The sequence below is a fragment of the Parus major genome, chromosome 1A, assembly GCF_001522545.3.
Source record: "Parus major isolate Abel chromosome 1A, Parus_major1.1, whole genome shotgun sequence".
Lineage (NCBI taxonomy): Eukaryota > Metazoa > Chordata > Aves > Passeriformes > Paridae > Parus > Parus major.
In genome coordinates, this window is record NC_031773.1 from 25,419,386 (window position 1) to 25,440,347 (window position 20,962).

Below are 20,962 nucleotides of genomic sequence, written 5' to 3' on the forward strand. Positions count from 1 at the left end.
GCGGTGTCAATAAGGATGTAACCAGTTGCTTATGGGGAGCGATCATCCCCTGCTCAGCATCGCTCAGACCATGCCAGTTTTTGGTCCTTCAATACATGACCAATATTAATGAGTTAATAGTATTAATATTAGTGAGTTCAGCAAAAGGACTCGTCGTCTGTGGGCAGGAGCTCCTGCACTGGGAGGTTAGGTTGAGGCAGTGGAGATTTTTCATACTGGAGAAGAAGCACTTTTTAGGGGAGCTGAATCACAGAATTATCACAGATGCATAGAATGTTTTGGGTGAGAAGGGACCTTCAAAGATCATCTACTTCAGCCCCTCTGCAACAAGCTGAGACATTGTCACAGAATCATTAAGTTTGGAAAAGTCCTCAAAGATCATAGAGTCTTGGAGTCTTGCTGGTCAGAACCCTGTCCAACCCGAGTATTTCCATATTGAGGCACCTCACTGGAAAACCAATGCCATTGTAAAAAAATTCTTTCTTATTTCTAGTCTGAATCAACCCTCTTTTAGCTTATAATCATTTTCCCTTGTCCTATGGCAACAGTCCCTGGTAAAAAGTTTGTCCCCATTTACCTACAAGAAGATCAATAACATCAGTGGTGCATGGTGGGACAGTGAGAGACAAGGGATACAGACTGAAACAAGAGAATGTGCATCAGGATGTAAAGAAAAAGTTGAGGACAGTCAGACACTGGAATGGGTTTTTCAGAGAGCCTTTCTGGTTCCCATAGCTGAAAGTTTTCATGACCCCAGTGGCTAAAGCTCTGGGTAAGCTAATCTGACCTTATAGCTGACCCCACTTTGAGCAGGAGTTTGGACGTAGAGGCTCTTTGAGGTCCCTTTTAATGTGAATGACCGATTCTGTGAATGATCGATGCAGATTTTCTACAAGGCAAATGCTGGTGCAATAAAGATTTAATTAGTCTCTATTGAGATGGATCTTATCCAACATATTCCTAGTGATTTTCCAGCTGCATTTTGAAAAGCTATGCTTGATACAGAGCAGTGGTAAACCATGTTTAGCTTCTGGAATAAGCAGAAAATGTGGATACAGCTGAGAAAAAAAAAAAATTAGTTGTACTTAGGGAATTTTATTTCTGATTTGAACATTACAGGACATCCAGACTCTTGTGTCTGGCCAGTTGGGGCTGGGGGTGAGAGGATGAAGGGAAATGTCCATAACACTTGTCTTTCCCATCTTCCACATCTCTAACTACAGAAATATGATTGTTACATTTCTTACGGGGCTGTGTCTTAGATAAAATTATCCAAAGCATGGAAGGTGGCTTTTTCATAATATTGCTATGCATAAATTGCCAGGTTTGCTTAGAGTTTATCCATAAATCCTACTACCTAATGGAAATATTTAAAAAAATAATTTCTCTTCCATTGTGTTCTTGTGCCCTCTTCTATTTGGAAAGAATTCTCTGCATCTAGCAGTATTAGTACTTGTATCAGCTGCAGCATTTGACACACTCCACAGTAGATTGCAAAACAGGATTTCAGAAATGAAATTTGCTCTGCTGAAACTTTCAAGACTCTTACAAAACTGCTAAAATCTGTGTACTGTAGTGAGAGGTTTTAATGGAGTTATGTAGGAACAGTGTCTCCTATGATCAGCATCCTGCACATGAAAAACAATATTGGTTGAATACAAACATGGCGATGTTGACATTTGTTTAGCAAGAATCAATACCAACTTACTACACATCTAATTTTAGTTCCAGATAAATGGATTTTATTGCTGTGTTCCTCTGTGTACTAGGATGTACAATATAATTCTTCCAAATGACAAACAGACTTCTTTTTGTATTGAGTTTTTAGTAATTTTCTTAGGTGATTAAGTTAATCACTACCCTTCCCTAGTGCATCCCTTTTTTTTCTGTTTATACATCTGAGACTTTCAGAAAGAAATTATTTCATTTGCTTTTATCTTGAGGAAGGTTGCATCTGGAAATAAGATCAAAATGAGATCTACTTTTGCTGTAGTGTTTTCAACATACCTGTCATATTTGTTTTCTTACAGTGAAAGATTTTTTTTAAGACTGAATAGAAATGGTTTGCCAAAATGTCCAGAAAAGCCTGAAAGACACTGTTCTCTCTTTGTGGTGAGTTCTTCCTAGTCTCAATCTTTTTTTGTGCTGGATGTTGAGAATAGAAGTTGGTTTAAATTGCTATTGTGTGGTTGACTCAGAGCTGCTCCCTAAGCTTGTGCATTGCTATGAGCATCTACTCAAAGGGTTGGTTTGGGGGGCTGAAGGGATGGGTGAACCCCCAATCTGAATGTTTTATGGCAGTATGTGGACACTCACTGAACTTACATGCAGGCACGTGTAGCAGTTGTTCTCTCTCCAACAAGAACCACTTATGTTTCCTCCTTGTCCTTTTCACACCCAAGGGATTGTGCAGCTCTCTCTGTACATCCAGAATATTTGGAAGTGCACAAATGCATCACTGCTGTTGAAGGCACACAGCAAGTCTCTTGTGCCCTCCCGCTGATTTCGCTACATTACAGCAAATTCCAACCAGGATATTTTAGGACACTCATTTTGAGTGCATGACTGGCAAGTTAAAGTGTTGGAGGGATTTGTTAATGCTGTACAGATGAACTCCCTGGCAGTGAAAGCAGTGTGTACAGGTATCTTTAAATGTTGCATTTTAATCAGGAGTCATAAATAATGAGGTTCTGATCTTGTGCAGGACTTGGGTAGCAGTGAACTCAGGAAGGACATCTATATCACTGTGCACATTATCCGAATAGGTAGGTATAATCTTATATTTGTGAGACATATGGCAGTAAATAAAAGAAATCTGTTTGGGGGCAGCTTTTGTATTTGTTTATATATATATATATATATATTTTATATATATATATGTTTTTATATATATATATATATTTTAACAAACTTTTGGAAAAGAAAATGCCTGGTTTTTTTAGAAAAATTGCTTGGATTTCTCAGCATGGTTTTATGCTATCTATCAAGTATACTGTTAGCTGAGTTTAGATGCAGTACACTTCACAGTTATTATCACAGAACAAAATGAAAGTGTCAAATTTGAACTGTGTCAAGATGATGGAGTTGTCATTGGGGACTCCATTCTTGTTCTAAAGTGTAATTTCAAGCATCCTTTGAACATAGAAAACCTTGTCTAGACTTTAGTGTATCTCACTTTTATATAATATGATATATATATATATGATATTGTTCAGATGAATTTTGTATTCTCCCTGACTCCTTTAAAAAGCAGGAGAGGTGAAAAAAATGGACAATATTTCATAAAAATTTTAATCTCTGGTACTATAGACAGATATCAAGTCCTCTAGAAAAAAAGTAGAGGAGAGGAAAAGTGTACATTTGTGTTAGGTACTTATTGTGAGAAGTCTTCTGGACTGTAATGATGTGAAACAATAATCTTTGGCTCTGCTTCTGACCTCTTAGATACATTTTTTTTCTTTGTAAACTGCCTCTAGTTGCACCAGTGCAGTACTAAATTATTACTTTTCTTCCTATTTTTGAAAGACATTTTGGTTTGAAGTATAGTTGCTGTAACTTGTGCTGAGTTCAGAAACATGAAATTTGTCACAAAGTAAACTTTATTTTACAGCTGTGAGAAATAATTTTCCTTGCACTTTTATGCTGATTTGATACTTCATCGAAATACAGTATTTTGGTTTTTTTGCAAGGTTTTAGAAAAGATATGGTAAATTCTTATGTAAGTACTGTTAGAAGAATAAATGTTTTAAGAATATTAAAGAGTAGGATTTTTCCAGTTGTATAATTTTCAAATATAGTCACAGCCAAGTTTATATGTGAACCACTGAAATATTAAAAAGTTAAAACAACATTTATCTGCTTTGTGGTGTGAAAATGAACAATTACTCTTCAAGCTGTTGTGATGCATAGGGATATTTGGAGGAGACATTGCCCTGCAGCAACTGCAGCCATAGCATTTTTTTGTCAGAAATTAAGATTGGTGGGAAAGATACATAACTGCTAGTGCACAATTGAAAAAAATGGCTAGAAAGAGGGCAGTTTCAATGCCAGGAACAGAGCAAGAAGATTGATAAATTGTATTTAAATCAAATAGAAAAGGCTAGAAAAAATATTTTGTTTCAAATCTCTTTCCCTTGATTGCCTTCTTTCTTTCCTTACCATAAATTGTTCTTCTGCCCTTTGCCATCTTTTCTCCCCATGTTTGATTTCTTCTTCTTTATTTTTCTGCAACTGGTTAATTATCCCCTTTCTTTCCAGTTGCCTATAAGGAAACAGCATCTGATTACCAAATTCTAATGGTTCAATCACAACACCTCCCACATAAATGATGGGTAGCAACAGCCACATTAAAGGAATTCTTACCAGACAGCGAATGTTGAACAGTCTGTCATGTCTGAACTCTTAAATTTAATTTGATAGTGTCGTGAGGATTGTATGACTGGGTATTACAAAGTGGTGTGTGTTGAGTGAGGGTCAGGAGAGGATGAGAAGAACCTCTGCTCTGAGACCTTGCAAGATCACCACATACTTATGGGCTTGCTGTCCCATTTGCTATCTGAATGCAGTGTAAAGATGGACCAGGTTCCCAGTGAGAGTATACTTGGCATTATCTGAGCTGGATTGCTTGCTGCCTCCCTTCTGTGGTTTGGAGTGACACAGTTCCATGGATTATGCATCAAATGTGTGTTTTGTTTGGCAGGACGAATGGGAGCTGGAGAAAAGAAAAATGCCTGCAATGTACAATATAGACGTCCCTTTGGCTGTGCAGTCCTCAGTATTGCAGATTTGCTGGCAGGAGATTCAAAGGATGACCTTGTCTTAAAAGTCTACATGTAAGAAATGATGCTTTCTTAATTTTTGAATGTATCTTAGAGTCATTTTGCATCAGAATCAGTGGTGTTAAATGTGGTGTGAATAAATAGCTCTAGCTCCTTTCTTTACAAAAAACGCACAGTTGCTGGGTTTTTTGGCTTTTTTTTTATCATAGTATAGAAATTTTGGCTAGTTCTCCAGGTGTGTTTATAAAGTGGGATAATATTAAAAGCTACATCCTTTTAGGTATTTGTGTATGTGTCAGCATTTTTCACATTATTCTCGAACTCTCTTATTATGGCAACATAAAGTGCTTTTAGGACTTATTTAAGTGTCTTGTACTACCAAGGCATCTAGTGGAAGTACTTTGTAGCTTCAGAAAAAAAAATCAGGCAGAGTATCTTTTTTGTGAAACAAAGCAGCTATATAATGGGAATAACAAAAGTATAGAAGGCAGTTAGCATTGGAGAATGAAAAATCAAAAGTAGGTTTAAAAATGAATGCTTGATTACTTGATTAGATAGTGGATTTTGGCTGATAGCAACTGGAAGAAAGTTCAATTTTCTAATAGCAACTTAGTGGGTGTAATTTCCTGCTGATCTTGGACATTATAGTAAGAACCATTTTGTGGAGTGTTCTAGTCTAACTACATATACCTTAGAATTGTCATGTATATGGGAAATTTCTGCCCTTCCCAGCAGAGGCACTCAAATCTTGAAGGCATGGGTATCTTTCTTCTGTCTCCATCTGTGATGAATGAGAGCTGCTGGAATCAGAAATGCAGAAAAGCAGCTTAGTGTAACAGTGGACAGGTCAGCTGGCTCCCATTTATACTCCCAGAAAATTCAAGTCAGATAACTGTTCACTCTTGGTTAACAAATTGTTAAGTCTGTCTACCTATTATTACTTCTTTAAAAATTGCCTGTTTGTTTTAAGATAACAGAAACAGTGGAAGAAGAATTATCACTAGAAATCAGATTTAGTGCTAAGGCTAACACAAGTCTAAACTTTGAAAAGTGATGATTAGAACATAGGCTTTCCTTAAGGAAAACCAGCTGTTTTCTAAATGTATACTGAAATGTAATTTGCTCTTTCATTGCCTACCTCCTGAAGACAGCAACCTTTTTAAGTAACTTTGAAGTGTATAGCACAGACTTTTCTGTTTATTAAGACCAGCTCTGAGTCCTGTGTCTTCTTTGGAGTGTCACAGGATAGATTTCTGTGTGGGTTAGCCCTGAAGGATAGATCTATACAGAAACTAACTTGGTCATGGCTGAGTTCTTCTGCATAATTGTTCCTATCTTTCTCCTGTCCTTTGCCACACTAAGCAGTATTTCATGGTGCTTTTCTCAAATGGTAAAGGCACTCTTTCCATTCAGACAGGCAGTTTCATGGGGCTCTGCTAGCTCCTTGTTTGTGTTATTTGTTTCATGAGCTAAAGACGATTTATTTAGGGATGTGTTGTGAAGTTGGTCTGATAAACTTGTGTTCCCATTTCAGAATTAAGGAAGTTATAATTTTTCTAGGTGCAACACAGAGAGTGACTGGTATCAGATCCATGAAAATATCATTAAAAAGCTGAATGCACGTTACAACTTGACAGGCTCCAATGCAGGTGAGTAATTTGCCACCTTTCTGTTTGCATTCTTAGGGCTTTCTTAGTGTTCAAATGAAGTAGCTCTATTGTAGAAAGACTAACATGTATGAAAGAAACATTTTTGCACATAGAGAAAAATATTCAGATGAAAATGTACAATACTGCACTTTTAAAAGAAAAAGTCACTAAATTTTCTTCAAGAAACTATAATATAAACTTTTATTCTGTGCTGTGGAGCTACAGTTTGCTGGAGTTCTGTTCGGTTCTGGAGCTGATCAAATTATTGATCGAAATTGCTGGACATTTCTGCTTTACATTTTCATCAGGATTATAGAATTTGCCATGGACATTACTGTCATGCTTTAGGAGTGGTATTCCCCGGTTTAGTACTCAAGCTAAAAAGAAAACCATGAGACACTGTCCTGCCTTCTCTGGTGGGATATGCCAAAGAGATCTTGAGGTGACCTAAAAACAATTTACTGGAAAGAGCAATGGGGTAAGAAAATGAAACTGAAACAGCAGCAGTATTACTAACAAAAGTGTACAAAAGAAGGTGATTCACATGGAAATGTTCACCAAGGGTCTGGGCAACAATCAACAGTGGTGGATGAGTTTCCCCTCCCTCCAGGCTCTCTCTAGACCTGAAGCTCCTTCCTGGCAGCCAGAGTTCCTTACTTCCACAAGTAAGGGGCTCCAGACCTCACCCCTCATGGCCAAAACCAGAACAATTATATATTACACTTCAGAAAAAAATGAATGTACAATTTGCATTCCTACTGCTAGCTTTGCATTCCAGCTCAGCAAGATGCAGTCTTGTAGTTTAAGAACTTACTAATAGTTCTCCACGGTCAGCTGTATGTTACCGGAACTGTCTGAAATAAATTTGTGTGTAAGACTTAAGGAATGGGACACAACTGACCTTTGTTATAATGACATGGTGGTTTGACTCACAGATGTTGAACTGGCATTTTTAGTTTTCTTTTATTAGTATCAACTTGCTAAATTTTTCAGAACTCTGTCCTTCAAAGTGGGGGGGGTCAAACTTGGAATGAAACCTGAAATGAAGGCTTATGAGTCTGTTGTCCCTTTATTCAAATGTTGGTTTTCCCCGTGAAATGTCAATCAGTTGAAATATGACCACAGAAAAATCTTATTTTTGAGATTCCAGTATATTGTATTTGTAATGCCTTTCATGTAGTAGACTTCATGCTTCTTCAACTAACTATATTGTATATTGCAGGATTCTTTAACTTTATTTCAAGCATAATGTTTATCTTGAAAATGTATGTTTAACCATCTTCAGTGGATAACCAAGAAGCACATAAAAGCTCATTTATCAAGACTGAGGTTATATATTTAACCATTTCTAATTCAATTATTTTCTCATATAGAATCTAGCCACATATATTTAAGGTTTAGAATATCATGGGTCTTATTGGAAAATAAGTATAAAAATCATGTACTGAAAATAGAAGGGCACATTTAATGTTTGGCTTCTTAAATATGTTAATTATATTCATCAAGAAAAAAGTTATTCTTGGTTATTCTGACTGCCCATGCAATATGTGCTTACTCTGTGATACATTGCTAATCCTGCTCTTCTCTCAATAAGAAATAAGAGTTCACAGTTAAATGCGCAGTTCTTAGGAGACATTGCACAAATTTGAATACTCTTAATTACGTGAACGTTCAACATGAAAGATGTGGCACATTAATTTTTTGACATGTTGGAGGAGGCTGGAAACTAAAGGTAGCAGATGGAAGATTGGTTACATTTTTTAAAGGATTGCCAGGGTAAGGGAAGAAAAGAGGGAAGAGCAGCGCAGAATTCCAGTAGCGGATGTAAAGGTTGGAGAGAGGAAGAAGAAGTGAGCAGTAATGCTGCTTTGAGTACTGAGCAAGTGAAAGATAAACTAGGGAAGGTTATTTATATCACACACATCAAATTCATTCTCCTGTGACTCCTTTTTTCAGCAGCCTGAAAAAGCACTTGCAAGGTTTTAGCAATATGTTCAGATACTTCTGCTGACACCTCATGGAAAACATTGTTGTTACACTACTTTTTATTTTTCATTTGCTGTCTTTTTCTGTGATAGTGTTCTTTGGCTGGTTCTAAAGCCTCATTAGCTTTGGCTGCCACCTTGTTGTTGTCAAAAAAGGGATAACACCTTGCATTACAGGAGACTGAGATATTTTCTCTCTGTTAGGAACTGTTGTAGGTATGAGCCAGATGTAGGAAAACTTGTTTTTTTTTGGTTTATATTACACTTGCCCTTTTCAAATCACCTTGAATACTTAGAAAAAACTTAGAAAGGAAGGACGGTAAAAACAACAGCAAAGATGTTTCAGACTATTTTCTGTTCTCCAAGCTTGTTCCCTCTTCACATTCCTGTGCAGTTTCTTTCAAGTCAGGAGTTCTTACATGCTTTAGTTCCCACAAATTGTGGGAAAAAAATAGTTTATCAGTTAGTTCATAATATTCTTCAGGGAAAAAAGTATTCCAGTTTTTGTGGCAATCTAAAAAGTATCTCAAAATGTACTTTGAGTGTCTTGCATGTAAAATGCATAGTGATGGACTGTAGCATTTGTATTTGCCACTCAACTCCCCACCACTAAAACCCCACTTTTTCTGCTTCAACTCATGACAGTTCTTAAGTACAGAATCCTCTTGCATCTTATGCTCAGCTTGTAAGGATGAAATAAAGGCAAATGGCTGCCACTTGTTTCTAAAGCTCAAGGAGGAGCAGGGGATAGATGTTCCTCCCCTTTCCTTTTCTCAGTGGTGCAGGAATGGAAGGAAGGATGTAGTCTCCTGGATAATTTAATATCCTTTGCTGAAGTGGGAACTGGAATGTGTTTTCTGTATGCATTTCCAATTTAACAGAGGGGAGTAGCAGGTACTGGATGCAATTCCCATTTACTACTGGTCTTTGCAGCCTGGTGTGAGGTATCATGTTACTGGAAAACACCTGGTTGCCTGGTATAAGAGATCAAATCAATATTGCAAAGGCCAAATTGTACAATCTTTGCTGCATTTAGCAGCATTGTTATTTCTTACATCAAGTTTCTGGTATTTGTGGAATGTCATTATTACACAAACCAGGTTTCAGTAATATGTGGAGCAGAGCTGGCTGTAAAATCTATTCTTTGTAGAATATATTTTTCTTAGAATTAGAAGCTGGTTACTTTGTTTTAAAATGCAAAAAGCAGTGGAGAAACTAATATTCCTGTATAGACTTCACACTTAATTGCATCAATTTTATGATGAAAATAGCACATTTCTATTTTTGTATCTGTAGAACCAGAGATCTGATATGGAAAAGGATTTTCAGTCAGTCTTGCATGTCCCAGATGAGCATGCTAATTGCTTGGCTTCTCCAACTTCCCTGCAGCAACTCTTCAGCTGTGTATATGATCTGAAAATATTCATGATACCATGGGGAAAGTGGAAATGGCTCTAAAGCCTTCTGAGTAGTGCATACTTTTCTTAAGTGTGATCTATATTTGTGTCCTCTTACCAAATCCTACAGAGGAGAGATTTAAGGGTGGATCTCATGATATATATGAATGTTGTCCCCAGTGAGTACCTGATAAAAATTGTATTTAAATATTGATGAATTGCACTACAAAATTCTTTTTCTTCACATTCCTATGAAAAGAAAGACTGAATGAATTACCTTTAAGGGGATGCAAGACATTCTGGTTTGCTCTGCTTTTCCCTTTAGGCTCCTAATAGTGTCAAGTGTAAGCTTTTCTGTAAATGCCAATTAGGATTTCCTTATAACAAGTCTTGGACAGTTGCCTGTGCCTGATGCAGTAATTCTTGGGAGCTGAGAAAAGGATACATGTGCTTTTCAGCTGTGGCAGCAAAGGAGGTAAAAATCCTTTCACATCCTATAGAGATTAAATTACTGATATAAGAAATTATAAACACATGTATGTGCTCCGTAGCTTTGAACTCGTGTGGAATCCATGAAAATAACTAATGTAGTGGGAAAGTCTTTCCCTGTGCCATTATTTTGGAATGTTCTGATGAACTAGACAAGAGTGATATAACCTAATTACATTTTTACTGAATGCAATGTAGTGTGTTCTGTGGTAGCAATGTCAAACTTTGCAACACTGGAAAGGCTGTTAATCTTACATTAATTGATGAAAGTTCTTGAAACTAGAATGCACTGATTGAAGCACGGAGGACTTGAAGCCCGTGTGTTGACAGATGTTTGTTAACCATACCATAATGAGGAAAGACAGTCTGTCATCTTAAGGAGGAAAGTTATCTGTCAGATCATACAGTAAGTTAGGCTGGAAGGGTCCTCAGGAAGTTATGTGGTCCAACAGCAGCGGAAAGAGGAACCCTACCTCAAAGTGAGGTCGAACTTATTCAAAGTTCAGTGAGGTTGCTTATTCAAAGGCAAATAATTTTAATTTTAATTCAACCAATCTGAAACAAGTTTCACAGAACATTCTTTGGTTTAGGGAACTATTTTTACCTCATATGTGGGATATTTTCTCTGCAGTATACCTGTCAGTTGCCACTAAATCTCAGTCTGGCTTAGTGGTTGTGTTAGGCTTGGTCAGAAAAGAAATGAGGTAGACCAGCCCTCTGCATGAACTCATCTGACAAGATGTAAGTTCTGGGACAAGTATGACAATGGAAACAGTTGGTTAGGAAAAGTGATATGTGCTCTGGGCCTTCTCATGCCTATTTACCTGCATTCAGCAGTCCCTTAGCACTCTGATGATATCATTTCTCCATGGTAACTGTCAAACACTGAGAAATTTAAAGGAATGTATACTTTGTTCGATTTCCTACTTCACAAAAAGTAAGTTTTGGCTTACAAATTCCTTGATTTGGAGCAGGAAACATGTCAGAGTCATTATTTACCTTGCAGGGGAGAAACTGCAGAGGCCCTTTAATCAAGGAGTATAATTTTTTCACACTTGTGGAGTGAAAAGCTACAAGAGATCAAATGCAGTGGGGAATTGGTAGCTCAGTATAAGTTTACAGTATTTCTAGGAATAGTGCTGTGGTAACTTAAAGTATTTTCTAGATACCAGAAGTAATGTGACTGTGTTTGCATGACACTATGCTGGCAGTTCACACTCAGGGTTGTTTCAAGGAGAACTTTTTTCCCACGAATCAGCACAAGAAATCTCAGATGGGAAACTAAATGTTCATTCCCTGCTAGAAACAGCTATGAGTTATAGCCAAAAAGAAAGCATAGGCTTACAGTGGTGAATTGACTGGAGAATGACTGGGAAACAACGAGGAGGAATGATAGCAGGAGAAGTAACATGAACTTCACAGACAAGGTAAAACAGAATTAGGTACATAACTTTTAGGCAACTCCTGGGCATATAATTAGTCACGGAAAAGATTTCTGATGTTTGTATTTTATCAACAAGGTTCACAGGTGTCTGCATCACTTTGAAATATATTTTTTATCTTCACATCACTAACTTTCAAACAGCAAGTGCATTTCCTTAGCTACTCTAGTTCTAGGACAATTTATAAGTCTGTCATTTTTAATCTTTGTTTTGTGACAAGAAGATTACGTGTATTCCGGTTTGATGTGTTTAAGAATTAGTTGTTACTGAAGGCTGCTCTTTGAAATACATTTAAAATAAGAACACTGCTCTTATGTGCTTCACTAAGTATACAATGAATTAAGACATTCTTTTTTGCTCTCAAAAAATTCTAAAGCCAAAAGATTACACATATAAAGAATTTTGCACATAAGGTGTTGTTCCAAGATCATTTGGCCATGAAGAGATAAGGGTGTAATAGAATTAAATTCATGTTGTTCTCTTCAGTGTTGCTAAAATATTTGTTTTTAGAGAAGAATGAAAAATGTGCCGTTGTGATACTTACTGTCAGAGAGATTTTCTGTTCAGCAGGAACTATGATTTGGTGTTCAAGTCAGTATTACAATAATAGAATCATAGAGTCATTTAGGCTGGAAAAGATCTTTAAGAACATGGAGTCCCACTGTTAACCCAGCACTGACTGGCCAGTGGGTGTTTAAAATATCTCCAGGGATAGTTACCCAAGCACTTCTCTGGGCAGCCTTTTCCAGTGCAGAACTTGAGAGTAGAGATGGACCCCACCTCACTGCAACCTCCTTTCTCATCTTTGTAGAGAATGATAAGGTCTCTCCTTAGCTGCCTTTCCTCCAGATTCAACAACCCCAGCTCCCTCAGCTGCTTCTCATAAAAATTGTGCTCCAGACCCTTCACCAGCTCTGTTGCCCTTCTCTGGACAGGCTCCAGCACCTCAGTTTCCTTGCTGTAGTGAAGAGCCCAAAACTGAATCCAGGATTTGAGGTGTGGCCTTGCCAATATTGAGGACAGGGGAGCAATCACTGTCCTGGTGCTGCTGGACATACTACTGCTGTATGTGATTCAAGTGGCACTCAATTTAAACCCAGAAATTCCTAGCTAAGGCTGCATAACAACAGTAGCTGGTTCATAATTCTATCTTGGAGTTAGGTTATGTTTTTATAAGCCTTTTCCAAAAATTTGTTCTGCTTGTTGGCTTCCTTCATTTTATCTACTAAAAGAATAAAATGTCCTAACACTATTTCAAGTAATGAATTATAGAACACATACTTTTTTAAAACTTTTAAATTTTAACTTTTGAATTTTAACTTCAAAGAATATAGTCACAAGTTTTTTACCATTGTTACTGTGTTCTTATGTTGGTGGGGATTTGATTTTTAACATTTTGTACAGGTACCTATTAAACATCTGTTTCCTTTGAAATAAGACACATAATTGGAATGCAAATAGCTAAATTTCTAATAAAATTCTCTTAGCATGAAGAGCTGCATTTCATGAAGGAGAAAATAACAAGTGTTTTCTTGGAACCTTTTGTCTGTTATTTGCACTAGAAGCAATATAACCCACTTACAATTTCAGAATTATGTATTTTGCCCAGAATTATGTATTCTAGCTAACCATCCAATTTGTAAAAAACATAATTTAAAAAATATTTTGTGCCAGATGGTGCACCTTTGCAATATAACATTGTAGAGTGTGAATGGGTGCTAACATGCCCAGTGAGTTGTTAATAGGAAAGGGCAGCAGTGGGCCTGCTAAGGCAAGAACTGGATTATTTCTGAAATCTTTATTGTCTTTATATGGTAGACTAGATGCTTATAATAGTAATTTAGTCTTTTGGTCTTTTATTCTTCATCCCATGGTAAGTCTGGCAAGAAATACTTGAGCTTATATTATCTACCCCGTAAAGAAATTCCAAGTCAGTTTTTCTATGACATGTCATTTGCATTTAAGTGTTTCTGTTCTATTTGAAGAAGAAAAACATCCCTACCTTATACACTTGAGGGCATTTCTGACAAAAGTCTTGGGTACAGGAGCTCCAAGATAGCTGTCAAAATGTTACAATGACATTCATGTATTCTTTTTCTACTGAGCTAAACCCCAGAATTTAAAGCTGAGAAAAAGAAGAGTTTGGAGTTTCCTTTGGTAATTCAATTCAATCAGAATGAAGTCTTCAAAAAGGCTATCAAGGACTGAATCTACCTCTCCTTTTTTACCTCTCTATTCCAAGACTGTAATTTGTGGGATTTTCTACATAGAGTTTTGTGTGGCCAAGGTTTATACAACTGTTTGTCCCAGATCACATTTACTGGTTTTACCTTTCCCTTTTTACCTTTGTTCTTAAAACACTACCGGAAATGTGAACAGCTGTAAACCCTCAGAATGCTTTTAACACCTTTAAGCAGCTTTATTTGGACAGATGCCTTATTTTATTACCTTTCTAAAAATGCAAACAGTGCTGGATAACATTCTGTCTAAGGTTTGTTTTTTTTTCTTCCATCAGTCTCCTGAGCAGCTGCTAGGCATTTTCTTCTTAATATGATCTAGGATTCTCTGCTGCCAGTAGATAGAAGCTGAATGTAAATTCATTCCCCTCCCCCCAGCAGCTCAAATGCAAATAAAGGGTCTATAAGCATAATGAACAGATGCCTTTTGTCATAACTAAGTGCAGAAATCAATAATGCAATACAAAGCTGTTTGAAGGAAAAATGACAAATCTAACAAAAATCTGGGATGCTTATTCAGCAGCTTCACAAATTTCTGCATTCTCTTTCATCTGGATGATAAAAATAATCTGTCTTGGGTTGAAATTTAGTACGAGTTAATAGTAAGAAATTTCATGTGCTTGCAAAAGAAATAAAAGCATACCTATTTGCAGTTCCTTACAGAGTATTGTAGTAGTGGTTTCAAAACTGGGGTAAATAAAGAATAATAGCTAACACAAGAGGTTTTAATTACCACTGGGGAGGTAATTGAAGTTTTTTTTCTGAGGGGACAAACCTAGACTACATACATTATTAAAGAAAATGTGCCAGTCCTTTAGAGACTGGATAATAATTTTCGTTGTTATTTTTTAGCTCCTAATGTTCTAGAAATGGAAAATGCATAGTTGTGAAGTTTTTGATGGCTCCCAGGTGTCATAGATGGTGTAGTGGTCCTTTCAACCACAGTCAGATGCAGTGTACGATGGCATGTTGCAGATTACTATTTTGCTTTGTCTCTGAACAGCTGTCCCATCACAAAATGCTCTATTTTTTTTCTAAAGCTAATAATTTTGCTGTGTGCAGTCCCCCTGCTGTTGGCAGAGATGCAACCTGCTGGATCAGGTAGCTCAGAGCCCAGTTTAACATGGCCTAGGACACTTTCAGAAATGGGACATCTGCAATTTCTCCAGGCATCTCTTTTCAGTGTCTCACCACACTCAGCATAAGGAATTTCTTCCTAACATCTAACTCTCCTCTCTTTTAGTTGAAGGGTGATGTGTTTCAACTTGTGAGTTTCTCTTCAATGTACTTTGTCTTGCAATGTGCTTGAGGGAGTCCCTTTTAAGCTGAATCTGCATCCTTCTGAAAATCTGAATGTGATGTGTCATTATGTTTTAAATTATGTTAGTTAACGCTTATTGATATTCTGGTAGCTCAATTTATAACAAGCATACAAATTCTAGGCCCTTGTAAAATGCGAATTATTATATCTTTTTTAAGTACCTGTTCCCCATTATTTTTATTATATTTGAATGGTTCCTCAGTCATGATGGGCGTCTACTTTCTTTAGTGAGTGTACTGCATTTTTCTAAAACCATGAACATGGGATTGCTGTGGCTTGCAGCTGGCCACAGGCTTTATGTTCAGCTGACAACAAGGTCCTCTTTACCTATCTGGCTTTGGCTGGCTGGACTTGTCTTACCCTGCCTGGAGATTTGTTCTGACTTGTAAAAGCATATATCTGATGACAGAATAATACATTTTATCTGCCTTATTATAGCTCTTGCTTAATTTTGTGCAATTGTGTGGTGTAACCCACCCTGGTATATATGCTTTGTATTTAAAAATAGCTACAACATGTAATTACTCAGTGTAGAGTTAACTATCTATAACCCCAGACTAAAATGGAACACAGAAGAGTAAGGACATGTCACCATAACTACATCTAGATGTGTATAAGTACTCAGTGTAGAGTTAACTATCTATAACCCCAGACTAAAATGGAACACAGAAGAGTAAGGACATGTCACCATAACTGAGGCCTTGAAAGGACTGGTGTAGGATGGTACTAGAGGCCTGTGAACAGCTCACCAGTGGCAAATTATTGGTCATCAAATAGTGTGATCTCGAGAGCAGAATGAATCCAGTTCCAGGGGAAACCCTTTCATAAACAGTATGTTCCTTTTGCCCATCTCAGCATCCTGAGTGTGACAAATCACTGGGAATTCAGACAACCTGTTCTGTAACATGGGTATCACACCTCAGTAACAGATTGTCTCTTGGGATTTCTGTCCCTGATGGGTGAATTGCAAAATTAGTAGAGCTCTGACAGAGCAATCTGAATGCTCACCTGGGAATTGTTTTTTCATTGATTATGTAAAGGCTGTGTGCTCCCAACTTTAGCATTTTTACCGGATTTATTAGTTCCATTCTTGTCAACTCCTTGATGTATGGCAACTGGGTCCTCGGTGGCAAAACTGTTGACTTGAAGACTTGATTTTTGGCAGTCCATCAGATTGCTTTTTCTATGCATCCTTGCTTTGTTTCCATTCTGGCTGACTTCTACTTTTTCCTATTTACTGGCGTCTTTAGACCACATGATATTTTTAAGTAGCTTTGCTTATCATAAATAATCCGGTATTCTTCATTTTTCTGAAAAGCTGGGAAATGCATGTGATTTATATTCCAAAGATGTATTTAAACTATAGGTAAAATGGCTAACCTGTGTTTCAAGTGTGTTTATTGAGACATTTCTTGATATGCTTTTGGATGTATAAAGATGACATTTCATTTTCTAACAGCGAATGCCATGAAATACAGAGCTCTATATCTTTCTTGCCTTGCATGAGAAATACTTCAAATCGTTGACAGATAGCTTTTTTTTATCAAGTTAAAACTGTTTAGCCATTGATGAGTGGTTTTTGACATCTGATCTTAGAGTTAAATAAAATTTTTCAAGGAAATCTGTGAAATTTGTACTGAGAGAAAATTGGATTTGGAGTCTTCAACCTTTGTTTAGAAAACACAATAATTTTACACCAGGCAGTGTACAATATCTGATTAATGCTATTGTGGTAGATGTGATCTGTAACAATAGCAAATGGATTTTTCAGGTTTCCAAGGAAACAGTGCAATAGGGGCATATGAGGGCATGATTATACATGTATATGTATAACAATTTCTTAAAATATAAAAGCAGCAAGATTGGGGGTGGGCTAAATATCCATATTTATAAGGGAGCTATACCCAGCCTAGCTTGTCCCATACAGCAATGAAAAACCTTTCACCTGCCCCGACAGAGCCTGAATTTTGCCTCTATGACTTTGTACCAAGATTCTGTACCCTCAGCTAGTCACAGTGTGGGTTGTTTTCTCACCTGCCTAAATAATAATAATTGTCACTACTTCCTAAAGGTTGTTCACTGTATAACCATAGAACAAATTCCCCTACCAAAATAATTAATATCCATGGCATTAAATACAGTCCTTAAAATAGAAAAGGCTTCGCTGAATGCTTTTCCTTGTAAGATTTGTTTACGTACTCGGTTGGAGATGTGTAGGCGAGCTATTTTTCATGAGAAGGAAAGTTTGGTCAGAGTATCACATTCTCTAGAGTTGCCAAAATAAGAAAACGTAAGTGTAGGTAAGAGGAAAAATATAAAAGTTGTCATGGTAATTAGATATCTGATCTGCAGGAGCCTGGACTGGCAGTACATAGTACAGAGTTTTAAGTACAGAGCCCTGATTTTAGGAACTGCCAGACTTCAAGTAAATTTATTCAGTTAAACAGTAACATGGTTGTAGGGAAAATTTCTTTCAAAGCCAAAAGGACTGATGACCTTGTTGTTCAGTCTGTGTTGCACGTGTTGTTTGCTTCAGCTTAATCTCAAATTTGTTATGACTCTTCTTCCGAGTTGTCTGTTTATCTCCAGTTGTTGAGTGTATACAAAGAGTCTGCTTTTATCTCCTCCTTGATCTGTATGTTGACACGTGATGTGCTGTAGTAATGCTGAAGGTCAGGCAAGATTAATCTTTACAAGCTGTATCATTCTGACACTTGCCTCAGTGATTATATTTGATATAAGCAAAAGGCATGCCTGTTGCTTTTGTTAATCTCCACTGTAATGAAGTATGCCCTTCGCGATTTTTTTGTGTACTGCAGATGTAGTAGAAGAAGCTATGCTTCCTTGGTCCTAGAAGAATAAAAATTGGAAAATTATTATATGGCCACCCTTGCATTTTGCATGTCTTCTAGCAAACTTAGAAAGAGTGTAACTGATTAAATCTGATGAATGTTGAAAAAAAAGTTTTCATTTCAGTTATTAGGAAATTACTGTTCCTAAGAATACCGATTATGCTATATGAGCTTACTAAATTTTTTTTTCTTCAGATTTTGGATTAATAAATTGTATAACTTTATATCAGGTGATATAAAGTGATACACTGTAATGAGACTTCTGTGTTTCACCCATAGCTCAGGACCATTGTATGAGCACTTTTTCTTGCATGTCAATAAAGACAGGAATGTGTTGAAGGAAGTGAAAAATTGAAATGGTAGCAAATACTCAGATTGAAATGTCTTCAAATTGACCTCTTTCCAGCTCTCTTTTTAGTTAAAACATTAGTCTCTCCCTACTGAGATAATTTTCATACATGTCATTGTTGTTCAATTACACATCAGTAATAATTTGCTGATGCTTTTTCATGGGTAGTTGTTTTCAAGTCTTGACTGATTTTTGGATGTTGATACCCTTCACAAATATACTTACTTAAAAATTGAAGTGGTTTGACTTGTTATTGCTAAACTTCCCTTGAATTTTCTGTCCTCCAGAATGCATATATACTTGCAAATATATAAAATATTTAAGAAATGCTGATAATAATCTGTTTGAATATCTAATTTTTCATTGTTTTGCTCTTCATTTTCAGGTCTGGCAGTTTCTCTTCAGTTGCTTCATGGAGACATAGAGCAAATTAGGAGGGAGTATACATCCAGATTTACCCATGGAGTATCCATAACAAGGAAATTAGGTTTTTCCAATATTATAATGCCTGGTAAGTTAGAGAAAACTATCCTAATAAGCAGTAAAAGAAAGAACTTATGAGAATTACTTGATTTTCAGCTGATTTTCAAGTGCATACTGTATTCTGAAACTTCTTAAACAGTTCCCAAGACTTTTAAGTTACCATTTTTTCAAAAAGATAGAAGGAAATTGTGTCCCAGTGGCCCCATTGCATTATACTGTATAGTTATTATGCCTGTGTTAAAAACCATGTGGCTAGAGCAGCCTTTTTTAAGAGAAGGAACCTCACTTTATAGAAGTAAAGATGACTGAATGCAAGACTGCTGAGCTCTATGCAGGGAAAAAGATAACCAGCAGAACTTTTTGTTCAAAGGACTTTTCTAAATAAAGACTTGCAGAATTTTACTGGTACTGTACAGCTTCTGTTTTCATGAGGTTTGTGTCTAGAATACTGGAAATGACTGGAAATAGATAATAATATAGATGTAGGGACTTCACTTTGCTTATATTATATGACAAAATATGCAAGTACTTAAAGCAGTGCTAAGGAAGGTGGAAAGATTGTGTCAGTGTGAATGAGAAGAAGCAAATGTAGGAAGAAGATTGTAGAACAGAATTTATAGCTTCATCCCTGAAATGAAAATTTTAATAAGTTCAGTGGGTTGTTGGAAATTAGGAAGAAAATGTCTCTTTAAAGGAAAAGCATACTTTCAAGCAGATCAGTTTGGCAAGATTATGGTGTTATCTTGTTTCTGAGAAATGTTGCAGGGAGGAGCTCACATCTTCTTTTCAGCTGAGTCCACCCATGCAGTCTTAACTTTCTCAAATGTAAATCATCCTCATGACTTTCAGATATTTAATAGAGACTATCTTCTTCCTATAAAGATTTGTCTTTGCATTCCTGTGGACCTAAATCAGAAGTAAACTTAGGTTCTGAGGCAAGAATAAATAAACTTTCATACTTCACTAATCGAGGAGGTCTTAAATAAGCATTTGAAACTCAGTGACGAGGCTCAGCTTTAGCTGTGGGCACGTATTTCTCTTGAACTTCTGCCTGAAACTTGACAACTGAGAATTCACTCTAAGTGTGCTTACTGCCAATTAAACATCTGTCCTTCTGCATCCTTGATCAGCACTACTGGCTGCTTAAAACATGCACATAACACAAGTTAATAGAACAGTTTCAGCACTACAATGAAAATGGTATGACTGCAGTACTTACAATAATAAAATTCATAAGTCAGGTACCATTTAATTTAAAGCTAGTTTAGATATATATGCCTAATGGAAGCAATTCAATTGAAATTTTATGGCTTATTAGCTAGGTTTTATTTGTTGTCTTATTGTTGGATTTGAAATTTGAATCAAATGGGTGTTGTAGATAGTCTGGCAGTGAGCAGTGGAAGCAGTTTTACTGAGCACACCGTAACTCCCATTAGGAGTTGCTTCTCCAGTTAGCTGTGATTTAGTGACCTGCTGCTCTGTGTTATCAAATTCGTTAAGTTCTATAAATAGATCTCCTATCCCCTTATTTTCTAGTTGAGAAATAATGTGATGTACTAAACTGCAAAAAACATGTTATATCAGAGTACAGGGTAATCAGCTGCTGGAGGAGTTTCTTGACTGAGTTTCAAAGAATTTTATGCAGGTTCACTTTGTCACTGTTTTAGTAAAAAAAATAATATATGGGTTCTGGTATACTGCTTTCTCAGTCCAATTGGATGCATGCATCAGTTTAAATAATGTACAACTTCTGTGTTTACTAGCATGGAAGGGATTTCTCCTAAAGAGAAATAATAATCTCAGTCTTGCAATGATGAGTTTCAAGGACTAACTAGAGCAGTATGCCCTAGGCCCTGAACTGCCCTCAGCAACATAGCCTTTGAAATGCTTTTTTATTTTAAAGCTCCCCTTTCATTTTATTTCTCTTCTAGTGTTGTTCTTTCTTCACAGATAAATTAGAGAACTTCATCTTTTGCCACT

At 36.7% G+C, this 20,962-nt stretch overlaps 1 protein-coding gene across 4 annotated transcripts in view; it reads left to right on the forward strand.

Annotated features, from left to right (window-relative positions):
- The window catches only part of DOCK4 (dedicator of cytokinesis 4), a 224,333-nt gene that overhangs the window by 105,824 nt on the left and 97,547 nt on the right, over positions 1-20,962 (forward strand). For all 4 annotated transcript variants that reach the window (XM_015628388.3, XM_015628389.3, XM_015628386.3 and 1 more), the window contains exons 9-13: positions 2,031-2,112; positions 2,705-2,765; positions 4,700-4,832; positions 6,339-6,427; positions 18,885-19,010. In XM_015628388.3, the coding sequence (XP_015483874.1) occupies positions 2,031-2,112; positions 2,705-2,765; positions 4,700-4,832; positions 6,339-6,427; positions 18,885-19,010 (491 nt within the window). The remainder of the gene's footprint in view (positions 1-2,030; positions 2,113-2,704; positions 2,766-4,699; positions 4,833-6,338; positions 6,428-18,884; positions 19,011-20,962) is intronic.